This window comes from Haliaeetus albicilla, chromosome 11 (assembly GCF_947461875.1).
Source record: "Haliaeetus albicilla chromosome 11, bHalAlb1.1, whole genome shotgun sequence".
NCBI lineage: Eukaryota > Metazoa > Chordata > Aves > Accipitriformes > Accipitridae > Haliaeetus > Haliaeetus albicilla.
Genome location: NC_091493.1, coordinates 25,204,032 through 25,228,709, shown reverse-complemented (window position 1 = coordinate 25,228,709; position 24,678 = coordinate 25,204,032). Strand labels below are relative to the sequence as shown.

Sequence of the window (24,678 nt, the reverse complement as noted above, 5' to 3'; positions counted from 1 at the left end):
ATCCAACCTCCTCCCCTCCCAAAGCGCCTCTATGTGCACAGCAGACAGTCACCCTCCAAGTGCCACCCAGCCTGCGATACCCGTCCCGTGCTCAGCATGGCTTGTCAAGTCGTCCTGCCTAGCTAACAGCAGAAAGAGCACGGTGACACACACACCGCCACCCACAGTGAACACATGGGCCCCCCCGGGCCCCCATTTCTCCATACAGCCGCGCACAGCCCACCTGAGCCCCGGAGAGTCAGGAAGAGGGGAAGCTAACAGAGGGAGGAGAAAAACATCCCCGCTGACGAGGTGCGGCCAACTTCCAGTGAGAGTGCCAGTGGGGGACCCAGCCAGGGAAAGGCTTTCTGCTGACGGGACTGCTCTGTTTATCCAGTCCGACTCACCTCCTGGGAACAAAGCGGGTTTGTACTCGGCAGGAACAGCTTCCTCAGCACGTCCCTCCCCACCCCCAGCCGTGCCCCCGCTGCAGCCCGCACGCTGCGCCCCGGCCCCCGGCCACCCTCACCTCTGCTGTCCCGTCTGTCACTCCTATTGCTCTTCGCTGTCTTCCCCGTAGCACGTGGGCTCCTTGGGGCACAGGCTGTCCCTTTGTCGCCAGCGTTGTGCTGGCTGCGCAAACAAAGAGCCCAATATCCAGCAGCCGACAGCACTTTGCCACCAAAAAGAGATGAATGGACTGGAGTGAATCAGGAGCACAAAGAGCTGCAATTCAGGGTAGCAGGAACCTACTGAGGCAGAAGGAGTAACAGTATTAAAAACAAGACCATGTGGAGCCGGGAAAAAGATGGAAGAGCCATCAATTAGCTTGGAAATACTAAAGACAAGGAAGGAGCCTTGCGCTGTTTGAGGTGGGGTGGCTGGGACGTGCTGCTGCATGCTCTGACGGGAACGGGAGAGCAGCAGCAACAGGCGCAGCAGTAGCAGCCCCTTGCAGGCGCTTGGGGCTGCCCTCCACCCCGCAGACAGGCTGCCAACTCTCGCCGCACAGGGCACGACTGAGCTCAGGGTCCTAGAAATCCTTGGCATACTCTGAATATGCAAACTTCACAGCCACACTGGACAAAGGGGGAAAAAAATATTGCAGGCGTAACTGCTGCCTCGCGTTGGTTTCTCCAGGAGCACATGATAGTACGGTGTGATTTCTTGCATTTCTTCAGCCAAAGGTGTAACCTAAGAGTGGGCTGAGGAGTGCAAGGATTGCAGCATGTGTGCTGCTGACCCAAACCCTGGCTTTGCTGCAGTCACCGGGGCTGAGGATCCGGCCCTCCCACTGCCCTAGGCTCAGATCCTGCCCCTGAAAACAGCAGTGTCACTTCCTTAACTCACCTGCAGCTCTGGGGACTCATTCATTAAAATGTACAAGATTTTCCAATGAGACAGAAGATCAAGAAGGGCAGGCAGGGTTGCAATTGTTCCACCATGTATATATTAATTGCAGTTATAATAAAACATGGGCACTAACGTATTCATGTGAAAAGCATTCCCTGAGAGCCAGCCCATGAGGTAAGAAAGCATGAAGTAACTTCTGAAAAGTGCCAAAAAAAGAATCCCAACAAGCTCACGTTCCCTCAGCAGTACTGAGACGAGCAGGATCCCTCCCTGACTCCATCTGAGTCTAGACAGTATGCCCCTGCATTTGAATGCAGTGAATCAGTCTTGTGGGGTTTGCCTGCTCTGTAACACGACTTGAACACAAAATATTATGTTTTCCAGGACCTTGGCCTTGCCTTACTCCATGGTGTGCTGCCTGCCAACGTTTTCTCCAAACGCCCACCTAGAGAAGGAAGCCTCCCAGCACCCTCCAGATGGGAAACAGCATTACTGAGTCCAGCTCTTCAGGCTTAACGGTGGACCCCAGCTTCTCCCAGATCCACCCCAGATCTGGTGAAAACAAACATTCAGCAACAGCTCACGCAGAGGCTCCAGCAGGAAGAGCAGATTGCAGGGAGAGCCGGGCTCCGCCTGTGATCCATCCCCAGTGAGTCACGGCTCCTGACGGCTGGACAAGCACCATCCCCTCTCACCTCAGGGACGGGTGATCCCTGCCTGCCAGGGGAAGGGAGGGAGGGCTCCTCCACAACTGAGCAAACACTGGGACTTCACGCTGGTGGAGGTCAGGACTGCGAACTGCGGGACTCCTGCCCCCGCCTAGCAGCAGACCCGCATCCAAAGAGAGCCTCACCGTGCAAGTATGAAGCTGCAGCGCAGCAGCGAACTAGCCCCGCTGAGAACACGCTGTCTCTGTCTTGCTGCCTGATCCTGCACAAACTAGGTAACGTGTTCCTGGCGCCCGACGGCAGCCTGCCTGGTGCCAAGCTCCGGGCCTGACATAACAGCATTGTGCAGCAAGGCCGAGAGTGGATTCCCAGGGCATTAATCACTCCCCCCAGCCCGCCTGCATGCACGCTCAGCACACATTAACATTACCTCCATGGAAGGCTGCCTATCCCATTTCACCATTAGCTCTGGAGCGTGTCTGGTCCAGCGTAGGCTGATGAAAGGAGGAACCAGAATGAAATGACGACTATTAACTCTGTTACAGTATTGTTTTGAGACCATCAGCACAGACTGGATCAAGCCACAGCAGCCACGAGAAGGCATTTATTTACACGCTGACTCTGACAACTTCTTGTATCCCTCCTCTCTTTTTGCAGTTGAAATTAGGCAGGGTAAGAATTCTCAAATAATGGACTCACCAGCACTACAAATAATTGTCAGGCACTTGCTCAAAGTGCCATCACTTAAATGGAAGCAGAGGTACTGAAGACGGTGATATAAATGCCCTTTTTGCATCTTTTTGATGGTAAGGGTGAGCAAAAGAGTCTCTGATGAGTTTCTGTACTTTAGAAATGGGAGTTCTGTCTTCCCCGTTTTTGCTAAAAGGTGCTGAAGCAAGGATTTCAAGCACTTAAGAGAGAAGGCAGCAACATGAAGAGACCATTTTAGGCTGATTACAAAAAGTATTAGCCCCAGTAAAAGGAGAGACCCAAAGGGTTTGCAGACAGCTAATCCGGTGGTATACCCAAAGCGCTGATCAGATCGTGAGATAAAAAGCAGTAATGGATAGGTGCCACAAATTTAGCAGCAAGAAAACCAAACTTCACAGGCGCTATCACCACTTGCTTCCCTCTAAATAATACTTTTCAGCTTCTCACTCAAGAAGCAGCGCTGTTAGAACTGGCTATGGTCAGCATGACAGCACCATAACTGAAAAACTAACATTTCACCAAGCAGACCAAAACATGCAGTGTGGGCTTCCACAGGCACACTTGGTTTGCACAAGAGGGACAAGTGGATTCTTGTGCAGCAGATGTCTCAATCTCTATAAAAACCTTAGAGCCTGCCTGAGCAGTACACCAGGAAGGAGTCAGATTCCCAGAAATGCACAAAAGCCAAGTTTGTTGCAGAATGATTAAAGAAATTAATATTAAAAATATTAAATACTGCCAGTGATCTTTTTTTTAAATTGAAAAATGCCATGCATTTCACCTAGGTCTTTTCATGCCTCCTTCCACTCATTATATATAGCTCAATGCCTGTTCACTGAAAACACAATCCACCCCCAGAGACAGAGATGCCCCTTGGCCCCATTCAGTGCACCCTCCAGCTGCTGGGTCTGGCTTCGACAAGAGATCTGCTGCAGCTCTCACTGCTGCAGGATTGTTACCTAACATGCAGTGGGAAGAAACCAGGAGTGACACTTGGCTTCTCATGCCATTGTGTCAAGAACAGAAGCTTACTAACTACATGCAGAGGCATTCCTACCCTTTTCCTCTGTTCCGCCCCGTGGTCTCCAAATCTGGACTTCCCTCCTCCTTACCCCACTGCATCTGCACAGCCAGCACAGTCCTCATCCGCACTTCAAGGGTAGGACACTGCCTGCACACTGGCATGCCCTGACCGCTCACGCCACCCTTCAGAGCCACCGCTACCCACAGTCACTCCCCCTGCTCGGAGCAGAACGTGTTGCTCTGTAAGCTCCCGGAGGTCCTTGCTCGCCTGCACATTCCTGGGTGGGATAAACAATACCCTGTTGAGCCAGGCCGCCTGGGCCCCGGCTGGAGAGAGTGCCAATGCAGGGACCGCGGCTCTAGCAAACCACAGAGCTGACCCTATGAATCCTGACAGAATGGACAATGCAGCAAGCTGGGCAAAAACCCGACTAACGGTGCAGAGGAGTGGAGCCTTCTCCCACCAGGGAAACGGTGACTGCTGCAGCCTCTTGTCAGGACGTGCCGCTTGTCTCGGCAGATCCCAAGGAGCCGCCCTGCTGAGCTTCACACAGTGGGAAACATGAGAGCTCTTCTGCACTCCACCTCCTAACCCCATATGGTTTCCAGGAGGAAGAGGAATCTCCTCACTTTAAAAACAAACAGCTTCTTTTGCTTTGTCTGTGACCTGATATACCAAAAATCATTGAAAGGAATACCTTTGGGTTGGATCATCAAGCCCTCCAGAAGCAGGACCACCAAGGGCAAGGGCTGCTTAAGCAAGCTCTGGCCTCCCACCACACATGGGCGACAGTTTGGGGTGTTTGCCACTGGAGCTCTGCCCTGTAGCACACAAGACATTCAAACCACTACTACTTCTCTCCAGCTGGGCCCTGGTTGTCACAGTGTTCTCACCTGCTCCGTTGCAGGACATGGCTGTGGGCAGGCTGGTGGCATGTGCGTGGGGTAAGGAAGGAGGAAGGAAAAGAAGCTCGTGCTGGGCCAGGCAGCAAGCAAATGAAAGTCATCTGGAAACTAGAGCACAGCATCAATTTTTAATGCAAAGCAGAACACCTTGCCACAACATGTGAGCAAGGAGACCGTAATGGATATTTAATCTCTGGCACTGGGGACTGAAGCATGCAAAGGCCAGACTATCAGCTCAGGAGACAACAGTTTCCCAAATTCTGTATGGAGTGGCTGCATGCACCTTATAGACTCTGTTACCGAGACCTGTCTCCTCCCACCCCAAGGCACACGGTTGTCTCTCTTGCCGTTTTTGCAGACAGGGTAAAACAATACAACTTAGAATAAGGAACAGACAAAACCTCAAGAGCAGCACCACTTCCACTGTGCGGTACCTGTGACTGAGCTACAGGAGTAAATAGTATACAATTACAAAATTAGTCGTTTCACCTTGAGTACGTATCCAAAACAGGTTCAACTGGGGCTACAAGGACATTCCTTAACCCTGGAGCACTTGAATTTGCACCCTGAACAATATTTTTCAAGATAGCTTTTGGACAGAAGCCCAGTACGATGCTATGGTTGCTGGGCAAGGAGTCCAGAAATCTAGAAATTACTCGAGTTTGACTTGGAAGCTCTGCTCTTTGCTCACCTTTGCTCCTGTTCTACGCTGCTCATTATCTCCAAAGAATCTAAATCCCCAGCAGGGATTCTGCTGATACCTGGCATCATGTGGACCTCTTCCTTTCAGAGCCCTGACGTGCTCCTGAGAAGCAAGCAATAGATTTTATTTCCTAACAGAAAGGTTCTAAAAATAAGACAAAGTAAAAGCTGTGTCGCTCACAAGTGGGGTTGAGCAATCCTTAGAACGTCATCAGAAAAATACTTTTGCTGGAGGTCAAGGGGAAATTATCAGTTAAGGTAGTGAAGTGCTAAGGTAAGCACAACTCAGGGTGTCCCGCCCAAGCTCACATCACCACCGTCACAAAGTCTGTCTGAACAGTCACTCACTGCAGGGACACCTCAACTGCACACAGAACCCTGAGACGTCACACAGCCACGCTTCCCATGATGGCTAGCAGAGCCGGTGCTCTGCAAGGCTCCGAGTGTCACTCCTCTCCTCTCCCCTACTGCTCAGTTCCTCCCGTCCTATTAACATGCCAAGTTAACATTTCTCTAAAATTGTTGTATGTTCATACTAGTTTTTAATGTCCTTCTAATCCTAAGCAGAGCAGCTGGAGAGAGAACTGAAACCTTTGGCCTTGGCAGAGCAGAGGCTTTCAAGAACAGAACAGCAGAAGCAGCCAACTTGGAAGTGTGGGCATTATCAGTGCTATGGAGGACCTCGCCAACAAGCAGGACACATTTAGACACAATGCCCAGAACGACTTGCAGCCAGAGGAGTGAGTCAAGATGAGGGGGATGATGGTGACGTCTCGTAGCACGGTACAGAGGCTGTATTTGGCAAAGCATCTGCAAAACAGCAAATTCTCTATCGACAAACTCTCTCAGGCCTTTTGCAGAGGAAAAGATAGAACTGCAATGGAAGCAAAGGAGAGAATGGCAGAGGCAAGGGGAGAGCTAGCCTTCTCAGAAGAAACTGAAAGTTATGGAAACATGACAAACCTCAAAACAGATGTTAATGCTAGAGGCTTCCTAGGTACTATGGCAAGGAGAACGAGATGTGAAAGGACAGAGACGGGGGGAGTACTTCAAATGCCAGGAATGGCAGCAGCAGAGGTGTTTGAACTCAGGCCAAATTGTGCCAAGGACGGGATCAGCTGAGTCACCGCTCAGGATCAGCAAAAGGGTCAGCACATGAGCAGCAGCCACCTCTCAGAAGCTGTTGAGGGTGAGCCAAGCCTCCCTCCCCTGGCAAGGCCACTGGAGGAAGCACCTCCAGTCCATCTCTGTTAAAGTACAGGGCGCCAGTGTCAGGCTGGCAGAGACACAGAGGGACTGGGATTTGCTGGAGTGAGAACAAACAGGGAACTCTCGTGAGTTTCATTTCTCAGGCTAGCACAAGCAGAGCAGATGTTCTCAGAGGAGCACCGGGGGAAGGCGCAGTGCTGCAGCCTGGAGCTTCTGCTCTCTGTGTGCAACCACCCGTGCCACCCTTCACCAGTGCTACCGCCCCAAGCTCATGGTGCCAGACCACCCCGGGCCCCATATACCTGCCCTGTTTCTACAGGGCCAGGTGCTCCCCTGCAACAAGATGTCCAGGCAACGCCAGCTACCACCAGCTGCATGCAGGCCGGGCAGCTGACCACCCCGGGTTACCGCTGGCTGCGCAGACACGGCTTAAGAGACCAAAATCCCAACGGACGCAATGTGGGGAGCGGACGGGCGGCTCCCGCTGTACCCCACAGCTGCTCCACGCTGCCGAGGTGCCCGAAGTGCTCCCAGGGCTGCGCGGGCACCGTGGGACGGAGCTGGAGCCGGCAGTGCACGGCGAGCACCCAGCTGGGCACGCAGGGCTGGAGGGGCCACACGCTGCCGCAGCCCGGCTGCTGGCACGAGGGGAGAGTACCCGCCCGAGCCAGCAGCACCCGCCCGAGCCAGCAGCACCCCAGCCAGGGGCACCCACCACCCCCGGGCCGGCCGGGCCGGGGCAGCCCCCGGGGCAGGCAGGGCCTCGGCCTCGGCCTCGGCGGGGCGGCGCCGGGGAGAGGGTGCCGGTCCGGGGTGCGAGGGCAGGAGGCGCCGGGCGGGCCGGGAGGCGGCGGGCTGAGGCGGGGGCCGCGGCAGAGGCGGGGGGCCGGGCCGGGCCGCGCCGGGGGCCCGGCGGAGGCGCAGGCCGGGCGGCCGCGGGGACGCGCAGGGCGGGGGTGGCGGGCGGCGGCAGGCAGGGAGCGCCCGGCTCCCCCCGGCTGCTCCGGCGGGTCCCTACCTTCTCCCGGGCCGCTCCGGGCGCCGCGGCCGCTCCGGCCCTGCGGGTCCCGCTCCCGCCTCCGCCCCCGGCCCCGCCCGGGCCCCGGCCGGCCCGGCCCCCAGCGCCCGCCCGGCCTCGCAGGGCCCCGCCCGGCCCCGCGGCCCGCCCCGCAGCCCGGCTGCCTCCGCACGGCCCGGCCTGGCGGGCGCGGCGCGGTGCCGTGCCGAGCCGTGCCGCTGGGAGGCCGCGGCCAGGGCCGGCGGGGCGGGACGGGACGGGACGGGACGGGATGGAGCTGCTGCGCGGGCGGGGCCTGGCCCGCAGGCTGGGGAGCCCGGGGCCTCCGGGTGACATGGGGACATCCCCCTTTGCAGCACCGCTCGGCCCCAGACTGCGAGGCAGCCCCCCCGGCGGCCCGTGGGGACACCCCGACGTGGCGCACGCTGCCCAGCGTGGGGTGCCAAGCGCAGGGACATGGGGTGCGGCCACCCCCGTGGCCACCGGGCTGGGCACAGCACCTGCGCACCATGCACCCGTGCTAGGGTGCTAGCAGAGCACCCAGGAGCCCCGCAGAGAGCAAGGCAGGCAGCTGCCTACGCAAACCCTCTTCGACTTCTTCCCCCTACAAAGCTTGGCCGCCTCGCAGACACGAGCAGTGCCGGGGCTCCCCTTCCCTGCTGTTCCCTTCTCCTGGGAGTCTCTCGCTGCCTTGCAGGCTTCAGCTTTGGCAGCAGCTGACGAGTGGGTCTACACTGTCCATCTGGTGAAGTTTTGCTGCTAGGAGCTGGCTTGGCGGCTTAAGATACACCGTAAGATTGTGCCAGAGCACCAAGATGGAGAAAAACAAATGGCTCCCCAGCAGAAAACCCTATCAGGCAGGGCCAGTTTGTGCATCGCACAGGGGTCGGGCACACCAAGTACAGTAGGTCCTGCACTGGTTTTCCTGGCAGGCCAAAAGAAGCCTCTATGCCCCAAGGGATACCATCCCTCAGCAACATGCTGTAAAGCTCAGAGTCACTCAGCCCCCAGAGCACTTATCACTGTTTGGCACTTGTTTGTGCATTTAGCTACACTTCTCCATAGCAACCACCCAGATCCCAGTTTGGCGTGCCGCCAGCAAGGATCGGGGTGCGCAGAGCAGGTCTCATGTACTGCTGTCAGAGGCGTGTTAGTACGTGCACAGGCTGGGCACCGACTCTCCGTCTGCTCTCCTGAGGCAGGGACCCGCGCTGCTGGTACGGTATGATGCCTTTGGCAGAGGGCCTGAAGCTGCACAGGGAGCTGGGTGCTCTTTTCCCCGCGGCTATGGATGCTTGTATGCGGTTTGCTGGAGCTGAGGAATGGACTCCAGCCATTGCCACAGGGCTCTAGATGATGTCTTCTGACCCAAAACTTCTGCTGTTCTTACCTGCTGAGACAGGTTTTGAGCTTTTTTCATCATCCCAAACCCTCCTACAGCCTTTCAGGTCACTGCCATGACAAACTCTCCTGTGCTGACATCCCCAGCAAAGCTGCCTCGCTCTTCTTTGAGTTCAGCTATTTGTATCTTCCCTTTTTCTGCCTCGTCCATGCCAGCCACAGAAAGCACCATGCATCGCATGCACAGAGTCTCACCTGCCCTCCCCACTGGGGTTTCTGCTTATCCCAAGATCCTCACAGTTTTGCTTGTAAGAGTTTTGGTTCATTATTCTGGGCCTGGCTTCACTTTGTTTGCATGTCTCTCCAGTGTCTGCATACAGTTCTGGTCCCCTCATCACAGGGTAAAAGAGAATGGAAGAAGGTTCAGAGGCAGGCAGTAAGGATGCTCAGAGGTATGGGAACAGACTGTACAGCGAACAACCATGTAGGCTGGGACTCTTCAGCTTGGAAGAAGGACATAGGGTGGAGGAAGAGGTCTATGAAATCATGAGTGGCCCAGAGAGGATGAGGAGGATCAACTGTTCACTGTGTCTTCTGACACAAACCTGTCAACTGCTTTTGCCTTGGCTGGAGCCTCAAAAGAACGTGAAACCACTGTGCTGCAGATGTTACGTCCAAAGGTTTAACACCGTTTTTAGCCCACGCTTCTTGCAACACTGGGGCTAAGTTCATGGCAAGCCTTTGAGAGGCGTGCTTAGGAGAGTGCTGCCTCAGAAACATTTTGTAACCATGTTTTCACGTGGAAAGCTCGGCCATGGCCAAGTGGAGCTTTACCAAACTGTTCAACACAAAAATATTCAGAGCTGGGAGGAGAATGAGCTGGACAAATCCCAGCCCAGAGAGAGAGAGTCCTCCACAAGGTTGTATCTCATAGGAACCCTCTTGTAGGGGAAAAAGCTTGCAACTGAGACCAATTTTGCTGCTGCACTGCCAGCCCCACAGCAGCCTGCGAGGGTGAGTGACGTGGCCTCCTGGGCTGGCTGTCCTGTTCTAGAGAAGTCCCCCTCCTCCGACTCTGCCCTGGAAAGTAAGGGGAACTGAGATGATCCTACATTTTCTAGGACCACAAGAGGGCAACATGAGAGCACCCTGCAGCCAGCAGGCTCAGCAAGGCTATCCATGACACTCCTGGAATGTGGGATGGTATGGGCAGCTCTGTGCAGGCTGAGCATCACCCTGTCCAGGGACTGCCCAGCTGAATTAGCCAACTGAAGGCTGCTCCCTGGGAGCCCTTTACTTGCTCTCAGCTTCATACACATCCTCACAGGTGAGCGGTTAGCTCAGCTAGCTGAGCTAGTGCCATGATTGGGGGCAGCAGTATCTTCCCACACATGGGTTGGACATGTGGCGACAGCAGACCCTTCTGCATGCTGTATGGGGCCAGGCTGTGGGATGCAGGGTGGCCTCCCTCATCCTGCCTGCACGTCCACCAGGAAATCTTTTGGGCGAATGTGCACTGACATGTGGCTTCAAACAGGAGCGTCCAGCATCTGGAGTGATGCTGCTGGTCTTGGCCAGGGGAAGAGGTGTTAAACCACACAGGAGTTTGAACATCTCAGCCACACCATCCTTTTTCACTTCCACCACCGACAGATAAAAAATTAGAGAATCTGAATTCGGCTTTGGTTGTGAATGTGAAACCGGCCAGTGTCTCCAGCCCACACTGGCCTCTGCAGGCTGAAATCATTCACAGCCATGGTTAAGTGCACTACCATTCCTGGCACTTTCTTGCAATAGCCTGTATAAATACCCTGTGAGGGACAGTTTGCTCTGCCTTTCCAAGAACAGGCATGACAGAGAAAGAGCTTCTGTTAGCAGGCAGAGCTACAAGATTGTGTGTGTGCTGCTAGGGCTGAAAATGCCACTAGCATCTTGTAACAGAGACAGAGGAGGAGGTGATGGTGAGGGATGAAGTGCAGAGTATTGCTTATGCGATAGGGTGGTAGAGGTTGCTCACATGAGATGAAGAGATGTTTGCAAAAGAGGAGGAGCAAGGGGATGTCTGGGAGATACTTTCTGGACAGGCTTGAGACAGAGAGAGAGCCAGTGCAATGGAGGGCTGTATGGGGGAAATTGAGATAACCAGCCAAGGAAAAAGAAATTGCTGGGGCGCAGTGGTGGGACTGTTTATCGCTCTGAGTTATTTATTTTCTCTGAAGAATGCTAGAAAGGTTTTGCCTGCTTAAGATATTTTTACCATGGAAATAACCAGCTTTGTTTCCACTCTTGCTTCCACTCCAAACACAGCCTAAGCAGCATTTTAAGGCCCAGCCTGTAGTACCCCACCTCACTGAACTATGGATCATGTCTTTCCTAACCCAATTACAACTCACATGGCTTGTGCTGTACCTGCACAGCACACTGCTGGCATCAAGCATCCACACTTCCCTGTTGCACATGGACAGGACCAAGGTTCAGGGTATTTGTCTCAAAGGAACATCAAATCACCTGTCCTGCACTCCTACTCATGACCAGTTGTCAGACCTCACCTAGTTGCTCCTATGCTTCAGACTACGAGTTTGTGTTGGCTTCAGTGAGCCATCTGGTTTGGGTCTGAAGACATAAGGAGATGGGATAATCCTTGGCTTTTCCCAGTGTGTATCATTTCAGCCTGTCTGACTACAAATAATCCAAACCAGCTACCAGAAAGTCCCATCTGCACATCAAGATAAATTTGACATCAGCCACGAGATGATCTTGGACCACCATCTACCAGTGCTGCATCCCTACTTGTGGTGTTGCCAACCAGCGATAGCTGTGCTACATGTGGGACAAACTGTGTTCAGAGCTGGTCACATCACTGCTTTAAAACTGACCTTCCCCTAACTTCAGGGTCTACAGGCAGCAAGTGTCCTTACCTGAGGGAGAAGCATGGCACTTGTACCCAGGTGCCAGGATTCACGTGCCCAGCTTTTGAGTGCAGCAATCAAAGACCAGGGCCTGGATTCACTCTCCCTGGTATGCACGAGTGTCTGGGCATTTCACGTGGGCTGTAGCAACTGAGTCCAGGAGTAAAGGGAGCAGAGCTCTCTGAGATGGAGCGAGTGCAGGAGAAGAGCTCAGCAGCTACAGACACACTGCCCGGGGAACTGCAGCCCAGGCACATTTTGTTGTGAATGACTTCACGATTTGCTCAGGGATTAAATACTTCCTTGTTTAATAACCTAATAATTTGGGCTAGTTTCATGCTGGACTGTTGGAAAGTTCACTGGCTGGAGTCATCAGCCAGGCCTTGTATAAAGGGTTTCCCCCAGCTCTCAGCCAAGTGAGCCATCCTCATCTTTGGGTCCCCCGGCGGGTGGCTCTTGGCACTACCTTCTTCTGAAGGGCTTTGTTGTTCATGCGTGTGCCTGAGGCTTTACGCTCTGGGGCCTTCCTCACCACATCTTGTTTGAGCTGGAAATGCACCTGGAGAAAGAACAAAAATAACTGTGTAAGACCGTGTGTGCGCTCTGCTGGCTCAGGGGTCTGCAGGACCTGCCTCTGCTGCTAGCCTTCGAAGCTGACTCTTGGGCCAAGACAAGCAGTAAGGGGCCTCAGCCAGTGTTACGATACAATGGGAACTCAGTTCTTAAATCAGCTGGAAACATTTTTTTTTCCTGTGGAAAATATTGTACCAACAATCAGCTACATTTCTTACGCAGAGAGCTGCTCCTGTGGCAATGTGATGTCCTAGGATGGTTTAGAAGATGAGCTGTGAAAGGCAACGGATTGAGCTATGCTCTTTCTTCATCTTTTCTCACCAGAAAGTAGAGAAATAGCATTGCTTTGCATCTCTCTGAATATTTAATACACAGGCTGGTTTAGGACAGACAGTCCTTTTTCAATTGCAGCCTGTTAGCTGAATCCTGCTCAATCAGTCTTTCAGCAACCAGTCCTTTCAGTACATCCAGGCAAAAAAAATCCAGGAAAGAAACCTCCATCCACTACAGCCATGCAAGCAGGTACAAGAGAGAGAAGGGGACAAGGAGCGTGCAGGACACAGCATCAGATAAATAGGGAATGGGGAGGCTATACAGAAAGGTGAAACTGGAATGGGCCTGTGTGGGCTTCCTGGGGGAGGGATGGGGTGAATGGTGAGTATGGGAGGTGCTGCAGGGGACAGGAGAGCTGCTGTGAGAGGAGATCTGCAAAAATCATACCATCAGGGAACAAATCAGTCTTATACAGTAACATGGTAAAAGGAGAATCTATTTTAAAAAGGAAAGCCAAAGAGCTGGGTGCTTAACTGAGCAAAACAAAGGCTAGGACTGGGCTTGACAGCTCCTTATAAATACATCAGGGAATAAATACCAGGGAAGAAGAGGAGCTATTTAAAGCACAACATTGGCGTAAGAACAAATAGGGATAAACTGACCATAAATAAATTTAGGACGAAAATTAGAAGTTTCTAATCCTGAGAAAAGGGCAGCTCTGGAAGAACTTCAGAGGCTGGGTAGGGTGGGATCAAGAGAGGGAGGGTGGGAGAACCACCGCAGTGTATTTATGGCAGAGCCTGACCAGTGTACATGCAGTGAAACAAATGATGTGCCAGGATGCCGCAGCCAGGGGGTTCTTGCCGGTCCTTAGAGGAGGCTGCATCTGCAGTCCCACCACGTTCATAACGCAACAGCAGGGGCAGGCATCACCACCCATTGTTTTTATAACCAACTTCTAGTTGTCCGGCCTGCCCTCAGAAAGGCGCTGTAGGGACCACACTGGTGTCAAGAGCACTTCATCTCCCAAAGGTGCTTGGCTGTTCTTTGTTGGCACCCAGTTCCCATCTGTCTTGGGTGCTCTCAGCAGAAAGAAAGGCAGACTTCAGCCTCTTGCTACGAGTCTGATAGCGTGTTTGGTCCCAGGCAGGATGCAGATGGTAGCAGAGCACTGAAACCCACGGAGCCAGGGGGATAACGGAGCCTGAGGGAACAGATGCTGTCTCCACATCATCACGTCCTGGAGAGTGGGAAGGATGGAGGGAGAGCTGAAGAGCAGCAGCCCCAGCCAGCCAGGGGCTCTCCCCATGGCCAAGAGGCAGAGGGACACAGGAGCTGGCACGGCAGCCCAGTGCAGCTGTGAGCCCTCAGTAAGGAATCGAGAGGCACATGGCATTGCCTTCACCCTGTCCCTCTCTGTGAGCTGCAGGGAGCCCTGTGTCTGCCAAAGCAGACAGCCTGGAGCCACTGGCAATGCTCTACATCCCATCTCCTTTCTCTACTACTCACTAGACATCCCCCACTGCACTTCTTTCTCCCTGGGGTGAAGACATTTTGAGACATCCTCGTGACTATGTAGCCTAACTCACCAATGAAGGTGCAGCTGGGCCCACTGTTGTTGTCACCATCTGGGGCTGGTACCCCTCTGCAGAGGCTGTGACAGTGTAAGTGCCAGGCAGCAGCAGCCGGAAATAATCTCCTGTATCACCTGGAACACAAGAAGAGAAAGCACTCAGGATGCACGCGGAGAAGAGCAAAAGGTATTCCAGTAGGTTTTGCCGAGTTTAATTCCTTGAGGATGTGTAGCCTTCAAAACCCAGGCACTTTTTGGCCTTCCTTTCAAATCTGCTGGCTACCGCAAGGCTGGATTAACATTGGTAGACTGCAAGTGATGTCTCATTAGTGCCACTGAGTAGAGGTCAGTCTGCAAGTAAATGCCAAAAGAAAGGGGATGGTACAGCAGTGTTGGCTGTGCCTGTGCAGGGAGGCTGCAAATCTGAGCACTCGCCAGTCAGATGACAGCAGACCTGACTGGCCTTAGGCAATCTCAGCTCCAGTCTGACTCCTTATGCATAACACAATTTCTAATTCCTGTCATATAAAATTCTGCCACATTTGGGTTATCAGCAGAGTTTTAATTGCTCATCAGCTCAGCTGCTCCCTGATTCTCCCTGCATAAGGAAGCCCCAGGAGCACTCTGACGGACTGTGTACCGGTGTGGTTAGGGACAGCCAACAGTGAGGCAGCAGCACATTATGAATTACTTTGACAATTTCAGTATATTCCCATCTATGAAACTGGATGGGTATTGAAAATTTGAGTAATCATTGCAGGCAGCCTGCAGGCAGCATTAGGTGGGGCTAATTGGTACTAGTGAGACACACAAGTCAGGGGCTTCCAAGGGAAAACAGGGAGGGTGGCTGGCAGGTCAAAGGGAATAATTTTCTCCCAGTCCTGGGGAGGCTGCCCTTGAATACTGTGGCCAGTTTTGATGCCCCCAGATCAAAAGAGATGTGGGAGAACCAGAGCTCCTGACCCATAGGGAGAGCTCAGGCCCCACAGGGAGAGCTGGAGGAGCCGGAGGGGGGGTCTGCTCACAGCCGGCAGCTACTTGAAGGGCAGCTACAAAGGTGATGGGGCCAAACTCCTCTGAGCAGTGCCGGGCAACACAAGGACGGGCAGCAGCCATAGTTGGCAGCCTGGGAGCTTCAGGGTGGATCAGGGAGCACAGCTTCACCTCAAAGGTGGTGGATCCCTGGCACAGGTCAGCAGAGAGGCTGTGAAATCTCCATCCTTGAGGGTCAGTGAGAATCAGCTGGAGGGAGCCATGGCTGATCAGAGCCAACATTGGAGACAAACCTGCTCCAAGCAGGAGGTTGGACAGAAGACCTCAGAGGGCTCTTGCAGCCAGTGCCTCTGTGACTGTGTGATCTCTTGCACAATCCCCTTTCCTATGCAGGTTGGCATAATAAGTGCCAAATACTAGAGTGCTACTGAGTCACAGACCTACGGCCAGAAGGAGTTGTGATGATTTCATAGTCTGACCTCTGAAGAGCTGGAATATCAGCTATTTTCTGCAGCCAGTCTGTAATGCCTAGTCCAGTTGGAGGAGGGTGTTTATGAAAAGGAGGTTAAAATCGGCCAGCAAAGGAGAAACCACCACAACTTGGATAAACTGAAGTGGCACTTCATTCTCAGTCTAAATTTGTCTGGCTTGAACTTTCAGTCTTTCATTTTGTTCTGCCATCGTGTCCTTTGCTATCAACTATTTCAGCTCAGTGTAGATTCAGCTTGAGTAGATTATTCTCTCAATTTTCTCTTTGGTTATATACAAATGTATTTTCTCCTCTCTCAGATAAAATAGGAGCTGACTTTCTGAAGTCCTTTACAATAAGATTTGCATTCCAGTCCTCACCTCTTGTTTTCCTAAGCCCTCCCTGGTTCCGTGTGCACAGGCACATTTCTTGCAGCTAACTTTTGGGATGCAAACCATGCTGGCCACACATATTATAGCCTCGCCTACTAATCTCCTCCCACATACCCAGATAGCCTCCGAGAGGCTGTATCCAAAAGGGACAGCATGCAAGGGAACTGACAACCCACCAGAGGTGATGTCATGGCTGATTCCCTGGACAGAAATCACTGCTCCTGCAATGCCATTGTTGTTCTCGTCCGACACCATCCCTTTGATGCCCTGGTGAACCTGCAGGGAGGGAGACAGACTGCTGGCTCAAGGACCCTCCTTTGCTCAAGAGGGTATTGCCAAGCACCAGAGGAGGGCAGAGCTCTGGGGACAACCCCACCTTTCCCCATACCCTTGGTTCTCCTGATTCTCCCCAGCAGAGCCAGTTTAGGACACAACAGCCTCCCCAAAGGCCACCAACTAGAGCACCCAGTGAGCTCCACGACCACCTCCCTTCCACCCCTCGTGCCTACCAGTCCCCTACCATCAGGGCCCATGGGGGCCTGCAGAAGGGTGTAGGTCTCAGGACTGCCCCCTTACCTCTTCAATGAAAGCAACAAGGGCCTCCCGGTTGGCCATCCACTGCCGCTCCAGGTCCTCCTCGGGGGGGAACTTATTGCAGCTCAGCTCCAGGGTGATTTCAAAGCAGTTGGTGTAGAGGTAATTGAAGTCCTGCATGCCTGGAAGAGAAGAAGAGCCTGTGGCCAGGGGAACGCAAGGCTCCCTTCCCTCCCCGCTCCCGTGTCCCAGACGTCCTGGCCCCTGTCTATCTTCCACCAGAACCGTCCTGCTTTCCCTCTTTGCTCCGCAGGTGCAGCCTCCTCCCTCCATGACAGCATGACTAGAGCCTTCTCCCTCCATGCAGCCCCCTCCCGTTTTGGTTGCCCAACTCTCTCCTTCAGCAGGATCATTCACCACTCTGCCTTCAGAAGATCAGGGAGGTTGGGTACTGCAGGGGCTATGTATCTCTTTCCAGTCTCTCTTCAATCTTTCTTCTAGCCTAACTTGCCGATTTTCAGTTTTGTCATTGTGCCTTTTTTAATGAGATTTTTTCAGAAGCCAGCAGCTACAAGAAATGTCTTCCCTTTGGTCACAGTTTTGGGCCTTGATGGAGTTACGCTGTGGCATTTTCAAATACACTAACAGATTAATGCTTCCTTTGTCCAGCAGCACACAGCAGGTCTCTGCAGACCTCGGCTATTTCTGTGGCTCTTTCCCAAGCCACTTCCAGTCTTCCCAAGCCATTTCCCAGTCTGAGATGCAGACACCAGAATGGTGTCTAGTAATGGGCACAGTGCTACTGCCACAGCCCTTCCCCAACCCATCCTGTCCCGAGGTTTCTCATCTATCCCTTCACCTCCATTCAACTCAACACCTTGCTGTGGGTGGTGCTCACCTGCCCAGCCCTTACCTTTGCTGAGTGAGTACCAGGATGCCCCATTCGTGATGCCATCAGCAAAGTAGTCCCCGCAGTTCCAGCCACGATGCATCCAGCCGTGGGCGTACGAATAGGTCTTGGCCAGCTAGAGAAAGAGCAGCCGGTGGTCGCAGCTCCAGCACTGTGCAGCTAGGGACCCTGCCCGGCTCTGGGCAAAACATCCTCCCTCCCACACAGGCTTTGCTGGGGAGCATGAGAGGGAAGTCAAACAGGAGTCAGCTCCTGCATTTTACTGCCATGAAATACAACACGAGGTGGCCAGGACCTCTATGAAATGTAGGCAGATGAAGATGGAGGAGGAAGAGCAGAAATCTGGTAAGCTGGGGATTGCTGAGGGCACAGGTGGCTTCTGCCCTGCTCCTGCTGAGACGAGAGGGAGCGGAGGGCACCGGGCCCACACAGGGGCATCCAGCCCCATTGGTGCTGACCCTCCCTGCCAGCAAATGGCACTAACAGGGGGAGAAGATATGCGAGGAAAACTAACCAGTATCAGTCTGGATGCAGATACCATATATATCAGGGGAATTTGGATTAAGAAAGAGTTTTGGCAACTTCTGGTTCTAGCAACCGCTTGTTTATTGCCCTTATTAAGGTTATTGCTTATTTTTAGACAAAAAGGCAGGGCTAAAATTGGGCCATTGCATCCAAAGCCTGTCCTTTGCGTAAGACACAGTTTAAGAGAAACCGGTGTTTGCATTTTCTAATGCAAACTCTATACCCTTGTATTATGGTTCAGATGCTGGTGTAATCTCGTTCTGTCAGCAGGAAAACAGTTACTTCACTACATTTCTGACTTCTGAGGCTATGTGGGTATCATTAGCCTACGCCCCAGACTGCAGCCTCTCTACATCTGGGTCCGAGCACAGCCCTGATCCCAGCAGGTCCTGGCAAGCCCCTGCACAGCCTCTGCTTCCAGAGAAGGCTGAACTCCAGCTCAGACTTATTTTTCTCATTAACTGTTCTAACGCAGACTTGCTTTTTCTTGTGCTGGGTATTTCCTAATGGAAGCAGTGACTGAAGGCACTGTTTTCTGGGACATTTTAACAATGGAGAAAAACCACTGGCTTTAGCTAGTGTTAGCAGGATCAGCAGTACGGACCGATACGTTCCCTGATGTCTGCCTAAGCTCCTGGTGCTCTTTTTGTTGTATTTCTTATTCTTCACCATCTGCAAGCCCTGCTAGGCACCCACGTCCCTTATCCTGCTCTCAGCAGACCCCCAGCCAGACCCTGCCACCTCTCTAGGAAAAAAACCCATATACATGCTACGATGGTGCAGCAAAGCTGGGGGGCAGCCTCCAGCTCTGGAAGAGCAGGGTGGTACTGAAGACACTGGTGGTACTGGGGTTATGGGGAACCCAGGTAGGGCACGGATGTGGAAGGGGCTCCTGAGGGTTAAGACTGGCCTGTCTGTGTGGTGGGACTGGCTCACAGTGGGACTGCCCTGACCTGGCTCATGAGCCGATGGCTGGCAGAAATGCCGTAGTCTGCTAACAGTTATTTCCAACACGTTTCTTGGCTCGGCTCCTGCATCAGGCAGTGACCAGAGACTCCCAGCCAGCTCTCGCACGCTGCACCCTGCCAGGGCTGTGGGAATGCCCTCGCCTGCTGGGGCCATGCTCACCTTCTGAAACAACTTGTCGTCTGGGGTAGGTGTGTTGACCGTGCGCCGGTGGCTTCTGAACCGCTGGTCCTGGGACTTGTCATAGGGGTAATTTGCCACCACCGCCCCACCGTGCAGATTGGCCGAGAGCACAAAGTTGTAGCTGCTGATCCACTGGATCACAGCCAACGTCTCCGGCTCCACCTGTGAGGAGAACATGGACAGGGACAGGGAGAAGAGCTCAGCCACCTCTGGGCCAGCTGCTGCCCCACGCCGGGCTGCGATCGGTCACATCAGACCCTGCCCTGCAATGTGCCTGCTTCAGCCCTTGCAGCTTCCTCCGTTCTCCACTGCCACCCCGACACGTAGAGCAGGCTCCTCCTGTGCATACCCTGCTACAGCTCTCCCAGCACAGCCCCAAAACCTGAGGCACAGGTGTTAGCCAGCACGTGCCACCTCCTCTGCCCTGTGCGTTGCAACTTTCCACCCAGGCTGGCCATGGTGCCACCCTCTCTTCCTGGCAGAGGTGCCAGCTGTGATACGGGACAGGATTAGATTGTTTCTCTGCATGCAGAAGGCACAGAGAAGGAGACAAGCACTGTGCAAGGCAAAGGACAGTATATTTGCTTGCATGCTGAGCCACTCTAAGATGCTGTCACCCTCACAGCACCCCAGACCGGTACCTGGCTTTTCCAGTTGTCAGGCAGCGGGATGTGGTGATTTCGCCCGTTGATTTCCCCGCTGTAGTACATGAACGTGTTGAGGTCAGGGAAGTTACGGTTCAAGTCCACTCCATTGGCGTTGTTCCTCCCCGTCAAGTACCCATTGCTGTCTGGGCCCTACGGGGCAAAGGTGCATCACAGGGGTGAGTACAGGGTGGGCGCAGGCAGGCTAGGTGTCAGGGCGGCAGGGACCGGCCGTCGTAACGGCGCTTCGGTGCCTTTGAGTCGCAACACGCGTGTTATTGCTGGCAGGAGAATAAAGAGTATTGGTACTGACAGGGAAAGTCAATAACAATATCTTCATTTTCCAGGGTGACAGAGCAAGGCACAAATCAAACAAACAATTTGCCTCAGCTGAAAGAGCCATGAATAAAATATCTCCCCGAGGTCTAGCAGTACAAAGGAATGGGTGAAGTTTTGGGGGGAACTAGAGGGCTTCCCCCCCTGCCCTGTCCCTCATGTCCCTGTCTGCTCATGACAGTGGCATTCAGCTGCCCCTTCCCCAGCCTGGGCCAGGGGATTTGCAGTGACCCTCCTGTGACAAAAAACTTCTGGGGAGGGTAAGACAGGTGTAGAAAGCCTCTTCCATCATCTGCCAGGGCCACCTGTGGCAGGACACACAGCACGAGCCCTTGGCACGGGAGATGAGAAGCAGTGACACCGGCTGGGGGGACAAATTTGGCAGGGCATGGAGAGGAAGGATGCCCCCTCCCCATAGCCATCGTGAAGGGGATCCCACAGGGATTTGAAGGGCTTCTGCCCCTACCCGGCTGGAGGAGGCGATCACTGCCTGGTACCTGCTTGGCAGCGACTTCGTACCCGTCGGGGTTCATGGAGGGCATGATGTGGATGCGCGTGTCATGGATGAGGTGGGTGATCCGCTCGTTGCCCCGGCGGTACTCCTCACACAGGAACTCGGAGAGCTGCAGCAGCAGCTCACGGCCCAGCACCTCGTTCCCATGCATGTTCCCGACATACTTGAACTCTGGCTCCACTGGAGAGAGCAAGAGAGTCACACCATCAGCCAGGGCTGGGATGGGGGGAAAAGCCAATTTCTACTGCAGGAAGCCCGGTCAAGCCCAAAGGACCCCCAATAAATGGTGTGAAATGGCTCTTTCCCCTGGAAAATGCAAACCTCAGTGAGGGAGAGTGGCATGGTTCTCACATAAGCTCCCCTGCATTTTGCCCCAGCATCCCTGGGAGCAGCTCAGGCTCTCCACTGGGCTGCTGCTCGCCTTCGGAGCACACAAGAGGATGTATTTGGAGGTGGTTTGGTCTCACGCTGGGGAGAGGCAGCACAGAGGGACCGGGGAACACCAGCAGGATTGCTGCCGCCCCAAGCCCTGGGGTGCAGGGGCCTCCCAGCTCTGCAGTGGGTGGCAGTGGAGGGGACAGGCCATTTCTCCCACCTCTGCCCTTCACAGTTTGCTGTCAGTGCCTCTCACCAGCATGGCACATTTCTGGCTCTGCATGCTTTAAGGAGCTTTTCATTACTCTGCAGGATAAAATCAGTCCCTGGCTTGGGGCGAGCCATGCTCTTTCACTGGAAGGGCATGGTTGCCTCTGGCTGCTGCCTGTTAGCCCCTGACTCCCGTGCTGGTGGGAGGCAGCAGTGGTTTCCTCTCTCCCTCCCCTTTACCTCCCTCCAAGGAGAAGGTTTAGGTGCTTCCTCACCCTCAAGGGACAGGGACAAGAGTCTGGAGAAACCCTCAGTGACTGAGTTGAGTATGGATCAAACTGTCCCTCAGGCAGCTTTGTTATGAGCGAAAACGTCTCTTGCCACTGACTTTTCTAAAATGAGGTCTCAAAATACAGACTTTGAGACCACAGGCAGACAGTGCCTGGAGCAGGACTTGCTGCTTTGCTGATGGAGAGGCAGCACACACACGAGGGACGGGATATGCTTTCGCAGAGGGTCTTTTAAAGCAGTTTCTTGTGGGAAAATAAAATGTCCCATTGCAGGCTGGAGTCAGCACTGGTAGGATGAGAGACACCAGAATAATTCAGTTAAAAAGGGAGCCTGACTTTCACATGGAGGGGTCAGGAAAAAATAGTGTGTCTTTACAAACATCGGCTTGCCAGAGCTTGAGACTCCCATTGCACCGTGAGTTTTCTGGCCACCAGCAGTGACCAGACTCACACCGGCAGTGTGCAACCCTGCTGCCATGTACAGTGTTTGTCAGGATCCCTGGGGCAAAAGGCACCACAGCCCCACATCAGGCATTTGCTGCTTCCAAAATCCCCTGCGCCTTTGCCGCGTGGGAAGGAGACACCGCATCCAGACATGCTGAAGACAGATTCTAAAAAAAATTCTAATTTTGGCAAAAGGTTTTGCTTTTCCATATCTCTTGATTGCTGTGCCTCAGTGCAGGACACCACAGGTGGGCAACATGTTTTGACCTGGTTAGATTTCAGGGACATGAGAACTGATTTAATTAGGATGAGAACTGATTTAATTAGGTAATCCAGTTAAAAAAACTATAAAAATGTCCTGGGGATATGTGCAGCCTTTATTTAAAAAAATAAGGTCTCAGCAGGGATTCTCCTTCTCTGCTTTGTTCGAGTCTGCAGCAGGACTTGTCAGCCTTTTTCAATATGCAGACCCCTAAACATTATCCACGTGGACATACAAGCCCTAATTACTGCACGTAAGCCCACTGACTCCAAGCTTGCTTTTCGGAGTTACTTTCCGTGGCCTTTAAGGGAATCCACAGTTTCCCGAAGTCCTCATGCTACAAGCTGAAAGTGCCAGCCTGAGGGTGACCCATGCTGCCCGTCTGGGGCAGGGGAGATCTCGGTCATCCCCTACGGCCCTTCCAGCTGCTCTCCTGTGTTTCCGCAAGTCTAAAATCCAGTGTTGTGTTACCAGTGCCCTTTGCTCACTCCTTGCTTTGAATCAGCCCCTGATGTGCTGTGGAGGTGCCCGAGGTGTCCTGAGCGCCGTGCACATTTCCCTGTACCGAACAGGGCTGGCGCGGAGGCGGTCAGGGTGGGAAGCCTCCCATCCCGCCTCCCGGCCCCCCTGAAGGTGATACTCCAGGCCGCAGGAGGGGAACAGCATGCCCCCCGTGCAGCACGTCCTTGGGCGAGCTGCTGCCAGGCATGGGGTGCTGTGGGGTTTGGGGGGGCTGCTCCGCTGAGGGGGGCACAGGTGCGGGTCCCGCTCACCCCTGCAGCGCTGCCGGCAGTTTTCCACGTGACTAGGCTGCCTGAACTTGTCAGCCCCCGCGTTTAACCACACCAGCCAGGATCTGAAAAAGCAAAAGATCCTGCAAAAAAGGAGGCAGAGCCCTGTTCGCCTCTGCGGCCCAGGGGCACAAGTCGGGGAAGAGAGGGAGCCCTGTGTGCATGCCCCCAGCCCGGAGAGCCAGCTGGTCCCCTCAGCCCCCCAGGGGCACCTGGCTGCCAGCAAGGTCTGGCTCCGCGGCGTCTCCGTGCCGCACAGGCAGCAGCTCCGAGGGCCGTTGCTGCCAAGGCTCCGCAGGGCCACGTGGCAGCAGGTAGAGGTCCCCGAGACGAGCCTGTCACAGGGGCCGCACGGCCTGCGGGGCTGCGGGAGCCCAGTGCCCGCTCTGCCGGAGTCCCCCGCTCACTGCCCCCCTGGCTTTGGGGTCTGGAGGAGGAAGGGCCGAACTCTTCCCTCCTGCCGCTATCCGGCAGCAAAGGGTGGAGGGTAGCTGCTGCCTCTCCCTGCCCGCACAACGCTGTTTTGGGAGGGAGAGGTTGGCAGGGCAGGTGGGGTGCTGGGATGCACTCGCCTGGGTTCTCGTGTTAGCTCGTGCTGAAAAATCAGAGCTCCGTCCAAAGTACGCACCCGGGCCGCGCCGCAGCTCACGCGAGCACAGTGCACGCGTGTGGGTTTTGCGCGCGCGTCCCTGGGCCGGCTGCAGGGTCTCTGCCGGAGCTGGCACCGCCTGGCACCCGGGCATCGTCGGGAGTCCTGCCTGGAAAGGGAGATACCCCCCACCCTGTGCCCCAACGGCGCCGCGTGGTAGGGAGCGTCGTGACGAAGCCCGGCTTCTCCGAACCGCCGTCCCCATCCCCCCGTACTTACGGGGCTCGTGGATGCCCGGGTAGTCGCTGAACTCCAGCACGTAGAGGTGTCGGCCCTCGACGCTGCGGCCGATGCTGTAGATGCGGGTGACGTAGGGGCACTGGCTCTGCACGCGGAACAGGGCCTGCACCATCTCCTCGTAGCGATGGTGGAGAAAGCTGAGGGCGGCCGCCCCCTCGAGCAGGAGCAGGGCTCCCACGAGGGACCGCAGCCACCGAGCCATCCTCCCGCGGCGCCGGGCGCCGAGACCAGCTCCGAGCCCCCGTCTCCCTCCCCGCCGGGAGCTTAAAGTGCAAACTCCAACCAGCTCTTTCCAGTTTCCGAGTGCCAGCCCCTTGCACCTGCGGGCGGGGGGCGGCGGGGGCGGCGGGAGCGGGGCGCGCTGGGGCCCCGCGGCGCAGGAATGCTCCCCCCGCCCGCCCGCCCGCCGGCGAGCCCGCTCCCCGCCGTCGGAGGAGTTTCCCCCCCGCCCCGGCTCACTTATTAACCGGACGGTAAACAGGCCCCCGCAGCCACGGGCTGTCCCTGCAGAAGAAGCGCAGGGCTGGAAAACTGGCTGCGGAGGGCGTCGGGGCTGCCAAGCGCACGGCGAGCGGCGAGGCGGGGGGAGAGGAGAGCAGAGGGGGGCGGCGGGCGGGGGCGATGCCCGTCGCCGAGCCCCGCCGTGGGGCAAGACCCGAGCGCGGTGGGGACGGCGCCGGGGCGGCCCCGGCGCCCGCACGGCTCCCGCAGCC

The 24,678-nt window shown here is 54.9% G+C and overlaps 2 protein-coding genes across 11 annotated transcripts in view; both read right to left on the bottom strand.

Moving 5' to 3' along the window:
• Positions 1-7,664, bottom strand: part of DNMBP (dynamin binding protein) — a 36,129-nt gene extending 28,465 nt beyond the window's left edge. The window contains exons 1-2 of one of the 8 annotated variants that reach the window (XM_069796704.1): positions 7,570-7,664; positions 509-731 (exon numbers count right to left, since the gene is read on the bottom strand). The gene's annotated coding sequence lies outside the window, so the exon portion shown is untranslated. Of the gene's footprint in view, positions 1-223; positions 390-508; positions 7,276-7,569 lie in introns of those variants that run through there. The other 7 variants (XM_069796705.1, XM_069796707.1, XM_069796709.1 and 4 more) reach the window with 7 other exon arrangements.
• A 4,446-nt stretch (positions 7,665-12,110) lies between these two features.
• On the bottom strand, positions 12,111-24,678 carry CPN1 (carboxypeptidase N subunit 1). 3 transcript variants are annotated; one of them, XR_011326878.1, is made up of 10 exons: positions 23,945-24,678; positions 20,688-20,884; positions 19,852-20,007; positions 19,190-19,372; positions 17,540-17,651; positions 16,669-16,808; positions 16,269-16,368; positions 14,255-14,373; positions 13,328-13,905; positions 12,111-12,378 (listed from the first exon to the last, which is right to left on the bottom strand). XR_011326878.1 is itself a non-coding variant. In XM_069796703.1 (9 exons), exons 1-9 carry the CDS (start codon positions 24,165-24,167, stop codon positions 12,247-12,249), a joined length of 1,362 nt encoding a protein of 453 aa, XP_069652804.1. In that variant the 5' UTR covers positions 24,168-24,673; the 3' UTR covers positions 12,111-12,246. The 3 variants fall into 3 exon arrangements, 1 of the variants encoding a protein (XP_069652804.1); XR_011326879.1 differs by lacking the exon at positions 23,945-24,678 and adding an exon at positions 23,059-23,842; XM_069796703.1 differs by lacking the exon at positions 13,328-13,905 and having other exon boundaries at positions 23,945-24,673.